Source organism: Cryptomeria japonica, chromosome 9 (assembly GCF_030272615.1).
Source record: "Cryptomeria japonica chromosome 9, Sugi_1.0, whole genome shotgun sequence".
NCBI lineage: Eukaryota > Viridiplantae > Streptophyta > Pinopsida > Cupressales > Cupressaceae > Cryptomeria > Cryptomeria japonica.
Genome location: NC_081413.1, coordinates 57,276,081 through 57,285,287, shown reverse-complemented (window position 1 = coordinate 57,285,287; position 9,207 = coordinate 57,276,081). Strand labels below are relative to the sequence as shown.

At 33.4% G+C, this 9,207-nt stretch overlaps 1 protein-coding gene across 1 annotated transcript; it reads left to right on the top strand.

Annotated features, from left to right (window-relative positions):
• The first annotated feature begins 4,079 nt into the window (after positions 1–4,079).
• LOC131048017 (phospholipase A1-Igamma2, chloroplastic-like) lies at positions 4,080–5,423 on the top strand. Its single transcript, XM_057981841.2, has one exon. The coding sequence runs from the start codon at positions 4,080–4,082 to the stop codon at positions 5,421–5,423; it is 1,344 nt and encodes a 447-aa protein (XP_057837824.2).
• The last annotated feature ends 3,784 nt before the right edge of the window (positions 5,424–9,207 follow it).

Below are 9,207 nucleotides of genomic sequence, written 5' to 3'. Positions count from 1 at the left end.
ATAATAACATAATGGGCGAGTAAATCACTAATCCCAATGTAGGCCTACTCATCACCAAATCTAATCAATTATACAAGTTTTTGACATGACCTAATATAGCCAACTTAAGGGATGTGTGTCAATGTTGGCATCTCTATCCACCTATTAAATTATAATATAATATTTGTAGATGCATTACATTTCATCTCTCTTTTGCACGTTTCAACTATCAAACACGGTAGGAAGTCAATAGTAAGACCACTAAAATTCATTACAAGTATGATGAAATTTCCTATTATCAAACTGTGTGTGGTGAAAATGGATAACAATAAGAACAATATTGAAAGGCTAAATGAATTCAACCACAAAACCCTAGCCTAACAATCAACAAAGATCCACCATAACATATGAAGATTACCTAAGACAATGCAAAATAAAACAAAATCACAAAGATTATACCATCACATGTCCAATAGGGTTTTGATCTCCATTCTTCCTATCTCCATTGATCTTGCTTGATATATTTGCTCTCAGATTTTTTTATGCACAAGAGCTCAACAAGGAACGGAATGTGGTTGCAAGTAGGATCGTAGTGTAGCAAGTTGCATGAAAGATCATTAGCATGAGTGATTAGGGTTTGACAATGAAGAAAGCATCTTCTTAAATAGAAGACACAATATGAAATGGAGGGTTAAGATTGAGAGGTGTAAAAAGAGAGGTCAGCTAGGATTAGAGGGTAGGTAAAAGAAATACCAAAATAATGAAAGAGGTAGGTAGTGTAGGAATTAAGAGATGAATGACATGTGTCATGTGTAGAAAAGGTTAATGAATCAATTAAATAAATAAAGATTTATTTAATTAATAGTAGAAGTGGGATAATTAAATAAATTAAATATTTATTTAATTTAGGAAGAGGATAATTTAAATAAATAAATGTATTTATTTAAATGAGAAATAAGGCTAGAAGAGGATAAATGAATTAATTAAATAAATAAGGATTTATTTAATTAATAGAAGAATTAGGCTTAAATAATTTAATTAGACTGGACAATTTTAGGTGTCTACACAAACTATCCATAGGTGATCTTTGTAATATTTTTAGCTTGACGATAGAAAGATCTAGGGCTTGATCATTATTTTAACCTCTATTTTATTCTACTATTTCCATAATTATTCTTTGATAATCACCTTAAATTTAGCCATTACGTTTTTATTCAATGTCAATATTTTTTGTAGGTGTATGTTGATTCTATGTTGATCCCTAATGATTTGTTTAATTATTCCATTTAGTATCATGCCTCTATGTTGGTCTCTTATATGACTCTTTCACCTTAAAATCATGTGGATGTTTATATATTGTACCTTTTATATGTCTATAACCCTATTTAATTCATCGCCATTTTGTGCAACTTATTTTGTTAGCTCATGCAGGAAATATTTTTTCAATCTTTATTTTTATACGATTCTTTGGTGTACTCTTCATCATGTTCTTAAAATTTATCTACCTTGATCTCTATTTTAATGTTTACTGGTGTAATATCCTACAATATAGTTTTTATTTCCTTCTATACCAAATCTTCAGAAACTTCTACATATTAATTTTTATTGTCCTAATGATTCTAACCAAGTATATCTAAGAGAAATAGATCCAATCCATCAATATCTAAAGAATTATAATTTAAATATAAAACATATTTATCCATAGAGAGATTCACTTTTGGATTTTTTTCTTACCCTTTATTTGACTGTCCTTGATTTATTTGCTTTTATTTATAGCTGGTTGGCCATTTTTTTTGCAAATTAATTTATAACTACTTGTAGGAACTATAGAAATAATAACATTTTCCTTTTGAATAAATGCATGAAATTAAAGAATTAGATCTTCCTTCCTTGAAGCTCAAATTCATAAAATGTTACCCTTTGTCTTTCCTTCCTACTCACCATCTCATTCTTTTCGTCCTCCTCCTTATTTTCCTTCTCCTTCTCCATAGTCTTCTGACTATTATTATCCTTCTTATCCTTCTCTTCCTTCATAGTCTCTTTCTCCTTCTCTTATTTCTTTTGGTACCTATCTATCTATAAAAGCTTGTTTAAGTTCACCCTAAAAAGAAATGTTAGTACACCATGACACATACCAAATGTTAGCTTCATCTTTATGACTACAAAGAAAGATAATTTCTATAGAACACTTTGAGCATAATATATTTTATACCAATAAAATAAGATCACTACATCAAAATAAGGTTTCAAAAAGATCAATTAAATCTCCTTTACCACCTAAGAAATGAAAGCATTCATAGTCCATTAGACAAGATCTATCATGGGAATTTACATAATTTATTACTTCCATATAAACTTCAAAGTCTTTATAAGAACTATGTTGAAAGAATACCTTAGTGTACACTAGGTCTAGCATATTAAAATTAAATTTTAGCTTTGATTTAGAAGAATGAATTTGAAAAAAAGTAGAGATGAAATAAATTCCAACTAAGTCATATTTATCATGATACATAGGTCCACCAAAACAAAAATGCTAATACAAAGGCAACCCTTCAATCTGAGTTGCATCACATTGATACTTACCTTCATATATATATTGCAACTCATCCACATCATGGCATGTTCCATTGTTTTATCTAGAAATTTTAGTTGACATAAAAATATCTTTATCAATAGCTAGGTCATGATTCATATAAAATTAATAGATCCACTATGACATGCATTTTTATCAAACTCATGGATAGAAAGTTGTAATATATTACTACTACAAATGTTGAAAAACTTTTTTATTTTAGACTCAAAAATAAAATTCAATCCTTCAATCCAAGCATCATGTAAATCTACATGAAATGTTGCTAAAAAAGAGTTAAAGGATTTTAGAGTTTTTATCCATTTTAATTCCTTCATAAAAAAAAATCTACAATAGAACTGTCCTTGCAAATAAGTTCTACAATGATTTTGTCTTGAGTTCAAAACCTCTTCACAATCAACATGATTACGATCAAACATATTTAATTGATGAATTTAAAGAACAATCTCAACATCATTTGCACCATCAATAACCAAAATAAGAAGCTCCTTCATTCATAAGAAAACATCTCTTTTTATCAATATTCATAAGAGTAAGATTTTTATGTGAAGGAAAAATTACAACCTATTGAAATATAATAAAAAAAATTGTCATTACAATCAACAAAATAAGAAATCTTTAATTTGAGATCTTCAAATTGAATCCCTAAACATTTATCTTTAATAACATCATTAAATAAACTAAAAAAAAATTGTCCATATCTGGATTTACACCTGCCAATCGTATTTTGTGCATATCTAACAATCGTAGCATTTCATGAGACAATATTTTTTTGACGCAGCCGGTCAACCAGTTCAGATGACTTGTTTGTGCTTCCGCTACCAGAGCATTTTGAACTGCAAAATCTGATATAATTCCCCTTCCAAAGCTACCATTTGGGCACAGGACGTGAGTACGCTGACAAATAGATGGGTACACTGTTCCTTTTTATGTGATCGAAAGAAGTTCTGGTCGGGAAGCGAATTTGAATTCGAAAGTTAACGGGACTGTTTGAATGGGAACGGAGAACATCTGCCAACGGAAACTTAGAACGGGGAGCCAGACAAGTTGGGAGAGGTCCACACCAGCCACCTAAGCGGTCAAAGTTTAGTGTATGCTGTTTAAGGCTGGCCGTGTTTGCCAGTTCAATTCAACAGGTTTGACAAATATTAGTTCAAGGGAAAGCTCAGCCAATAATATTTTAGTTTTACTTTTCAAAATATTAGTGGTGGGCTCGACGAAGTAATCGAGACCAAGTCCAATAATATAATTTGACTTGTCTCACGAATGCTAAGTCAAGGGAACGACTCACGAATGCCATCAAATTCTTCCATCATCCCATCCCATTCTCTATTTATATCCACTACCCTGAAACTTAAAAAACAAAGGAAATTTGTGAATCGGGCCATCAAACAAAGATTTCAGTATTAACTAGAGAGCAAGAGATTTCAGATTTCAGTATAAACCAGAAAGTAGATTGTTTTTCTCTCAAGAGCTTCAAGTGTTTCTAACAAGTGTAAGAATCCAGATTATGGCAATATCTCGATTAGTTTTGGGTAATTGGAAGGAGGCAAATGATAAAACTAATGGAGATGCAGAAGACAAACCAAACCAATTAAAGGTTTGTGATATGTGGCGAGATATCCAGGGTGACAACCATTGGAATGGCTTGCTCGACCCTATTAACCCACTTCTCAAAGCAGAGGTACTCAGATATGGTGATTTTGCACAGCAATGCTACGATTCATTTGACAATACGCCCTCTTCCACATACTATGGGAATTGCAAGCGCAGCAAAAGCTCGCTCGGCCAGAGACTGGATTTCCTAAATTGTGGGCGTGGATATCAAGTTACCAAATATATATACGCCAATACGAGTCTTTTGGACTCCATTTTTGGCGAGGAATCAAGTGAAGGCGTCGCCTGGATAGGTTATATTGCAGTTTGCACTGACCCAAATGAGATAAAGAGATTGGGAAGACGTGACATAGTTGTTGGATGGAGAGGCACGCAGACTCCATTTGAATGGATGCAAAATCTCAGAGACATATTGGTTCCTGTTATGACATCAAAGGCTACAACATGCTCCAACATCCAAACCATTTCAAATCCAGATGCCAGGATAGAGAAGGGTTTTCTCAGTTGTTATACGGCCACCGACGAGGACTCTGTTAGATGCATGCTTAGTGCAAGGGACACTGTTGTGGGTGAGATAACCAGATTAGTGAAGGAATACAAAGAGAAAGAAGAAGATTTGAGCATAACATTTACTGGACATAGCTTGGGAGCTGCACTGGCAACCCTCAGCGCATATGACATAAAACAAATCATGTTGAATGAATATGGTGTGACCTCAATTCCCGTCACAGTGTTTGCCTTCGCGTCTCCGAGGGTAGGAAACCTGTCATTTGCCCAACATATGGAAGAGATTGGCGTCAAAGTGCTGCGTGTGGTAAACCACAAGGACCTGGTTCCAAAAGTTCCAGGTATTTTTTTCAATGAAAATTTGGGATGGCTGACAAGGCTTCTGCACTGGCTTCCCTGGGCATATGTTCATGTCGGAGTAGAGATTAGTTTAGATAGCAGCAGCTCGGCTTTCCTGAAGCACATGCATAATCCTGCAAATTTCCACAACTTGGAGGTTTATTTGCATGCACTTGATGGCTTTCAAGGAAATAACAAGCTACCCTTTAAGCCCTCGGGAAGAGATCCAGCTTTAGTTAACAAACACTCTGACTTACTTATTGAAAGCCTCCAAATCCCTTCTAACTGGTGGGAAAAGAGAAATAAGGAAGTGGTGAAACGCATAGATGGCATGTTGGTCTACTCCCCTACAACTCCAACCCCTGTTCCTCTTCCACAGATTCCCCTCTAATCCAATCTATTCTACTTCATCGCTTTTTAATTTTTCCACCACACAGAATCCCAGCTCTGCGGGAACTAGAATTATTCCGGATACAATACTCAAACCGGTCACTACTATTCATGTTTATAATTGTTGGTAACCCATATAATATTATGAGGTTAACTATGTTGGATAAATGCTGCTGCCTCATGAAATAGATCATTGTTTATAGTACTGTAAAAAGCTTATTTCAGATAGTTTTTGTTAATAAATTACGTCAGGAGAAATTGGGCTTTGTATTAATTTCTTTGGAGCTTTAAAAGCAGCAATATAGTTTTCAATTTTTGTAAGGATTTCAAGTTTTATAATAGTGATGCAATAAACTAGGTCAGGAAAAAGTGAATATTGGACAATCCATTCGATTAATAAGAACATAGAGTGATTTCAAAACAGCTTTTTAAAAAACATCATTTACTTAATTTTCTTTAAATTAAGATAATACCGAATCTCATTACATTCTTGTGCTTTCATTTATATACTTCGTTTCTTCACTTCAATCATCTTATATGCAAGGTGATCACATTGAAATCATTAGATGGTTATTAATATTTTTACAATATTTCTAGGTTATTATATTCATTAATGTACTCTAAGTTGATAGCATACTATTCTAAGATGTAAACAAGTTGACAAGATCTACTTAAGAAGGTCAAAATGTGTGTATAAAATTTGAACAAGATATAAGATAAAATAAATGAAGCCCTCTTCTTATCAATTGGTTCCTCATACATTGGTAACACACTTTCAACCTTTACGTTTTTCTTAATCTTAATGCAACAAAAGCTTACTTGGAGAGAAACTAGAATGCTCAATTGTTGGCATGGCTAGATCAAGTTACCAAATATACATATGCCAATAAGGCTAAATTATGGGTGTGGCTTCCAAACTACAAATTATAATATATTTGAAATTTTTGCAAATAGAATTCAAAAGTAAAAAATGCAATTAAATTTTGTATCAATTAAAATGAAAATTGAAAAATTAAGAAAACTGAAGAAATTTTTTAATCCATGTGCTAATTATTCAAATCAACCATGTAAATCAGTCAATACATAATAAAGCATACCTATTCAATCAAACTTACAAACCAATCACTGGTAACCATAGAGAGAGTCCATGTCAAAAACACCCACAAATCAAACTGTATTAGAAATCAAGTATAGAAGTGAATTTTCCATAATGTATAAAAAAAAAAAAAATTAAAAAGTGGTCTAGTAACAATGTACACAAGAATATACAGCGATAAGAGTTAAAGAAATCTTTGAGCAAGCACTTTCAATTTTTGAAGTCTAAAAGTAACAATTTCAATATTGATTGTACATATAGATCACAAAGAGGCTAAATAGGACTAAACAACTTATGGCTACTAAAAGAAATAGTTCTAAGGCTGAATACATATTACAATAAGAAATAATGTAATTTTACCTATGAGGCGATTGGGAATGCCTTAGGTCAATTTTTGCAATTGGATATTGATACCATTAACTTGTTTCTCGTATTCTCTGCTCATATTCTAGTTGAGATTCATTTGTCAAAGGCTCTTTCAAGTGATGTTGTTTTGCAGGTGCAAGATCATCCCATGACCTAATTGGTTGATTGCAAAGGAATTATTTTTAGGTGTAGGCACTTCTTTTCTATAGGCCAGTTAGCTTCAAACTTCTCTCATGGTTCTCGAAGTCCCACTCCTCTTGGTGGACTAATTCTCAATGGTAATATCTTATGATTTACCTAGGTGACTCCAATGATTCAAATGTCTCCGAGTTGTTCTCTCTTGGTTTAGTAACCTTTGAGGATAACTTTGTCCCTTTTGACTAGACCATTGATTAGACTGATGTTCCTTTTGTTGTGCTCCCTAGTGTTATTTGTTAGAGAATTTTTAACTTTAGTTATGCTTATTTGTTTAAGTTCACTTAGTGGCTCTTTAGTTTACCTTTAATTGAGATTTATTTAGTTTTTTCATGCTTTACGTTAGTTCTCCTAAATTTAGCTTAGGGAAAATTTGTGCTCTTTATAAAAGAACATTATTATGTATTGTAATCTACATTTTATAATCCTTACTTATGAGGATTATAGCTTTGTTTTGTTGTTTTCATCTGTGGAAGGTGTTCCTTGTTTGCCATTTGATCTTGTAGGTACTCGTGTTGTAAAATTCAACATGCTATCAAAGTTCAAATTCAGATAACCCCCTTCATTTGTTTTCTTGAAAGTGTTGTAGGGTCAAAACTTTGCTTTTGTATGGATCCAGACTAAAGCATGATCTTCAAGGCAAATTCTAGAGGTCACTGATTTTTTGGGTCACATCCAAAGTAGCCAAAAACCCTAAGATTGCATGTCATTTCATGAAAATTTGGAAAAAAAAAATTGGGGACTGACTTTGACTATATGGAAAGTAATATGGTCACACGGACATGTACATCCATACATGCTTTTACATAGATGGATCAATTGTAGGTTCAAAACAAAAAAAATTCAATCACTCAAATTTTTGAGAAAAAAATTCAAAAAATGTTGATTTGTTTTGGCAAAAGTAGGCATGATTTTTTATAGGTCTATATAGACCTACACATGTAAGTCTATACCTTATTAATGAAATATTACTAATGTTATAAGTGACATCCACATTTTGATCACCAACTTAACCATTTCAACTACTAGCTTTGTAGTTTGACTACCACATAGGCAACACAATTAGCCTACCACATTAGTTGTCTAGAAGGATAGTATCATTCCAGCGAGCATTCGAGTGACACTGGGCTAGGCTTGGCTTTCTAGTTCTTTCCTTGTCCATTTTCTTTGTGCATTTATTGTAGTTTGTTGAGTAGTTCTTTTGTTATTTTATGGCCCATGACTCGTCTGAGGATGGCCATTTGACAAGTGACTCTTCTTGTGGCAAAGGTAAACATGGAGAAAAGACATTCAAGGATGCATTGGTAGATTGTGAGAGGTTGTCAGAGAATGCTGAATTTCTCCCTTAGCAAAAGGAATCCATCATCAACCATGGAGGAGGGCTAGGTAAATGCCCTGCCAGTGATAAAATCATTATCAAACCTAATTTACATATGGTTAAAGCTATATATGATGAAAAAATAGGCTAAAAGATTCTACAATATTTCTTATGGTCCTCAATTCCAATAAAATGCCCTCCCGTATCTTCATGAACTCGTGGCTTCAAAATGTATGGGTAAATAAATTAGGGTTTGTGTTTACTTTCTATAGAATGGTGCAAAAGGGATTATTTATTATTTTTTCAAAAACCTTGGCCATAAAAAGGAAGTTATTAAGAGGCAATTCTAGAATATTGGCCAAGGGTTCTTTGGGCTAGTCTCCTAATGCCAATAGTGATGATGTTCTAGCACTTTCTTGCCCCAAATGTGTTACTCTACATAATATCCCCCCTTATCTTTGGTAGTTTATCCATGTAGCTATGGAAAGTATTGGGAATGTTCTTAGGATGGATGAATCCCCCTATCTACTTCTTCATTTAGATGCTAGAGTAATACTCTCAATTAACCCAATGGTAGGATTTACTAGAAGAACTCATAAGTGACATCCACATTTTGATCACCAACTCAACCATTTTGACTACCAGCTTGGTAATTTGAGTGCCATGTAGGCAACACAATTAGCCTACCACGTTAGTTGTCTAGAAGGTCAGTGTCATTGTATCGAGCGTTTGAGCGATGCTGGGCTAGGCCTAGCTTTTTGGTCCTTTCCTTTTCCATTTGCTATGTGAATTTATTACGTTTCAATGAGT

Coding starts and splice junctions, on each gene's coding strand:
- LOC131048017 (XM_057981841.2), top strand. CDS start 4,080: ATGGCAATATCTCGATTAGTTTTGGGTAATTGGAAGGAGGCAAATGAT.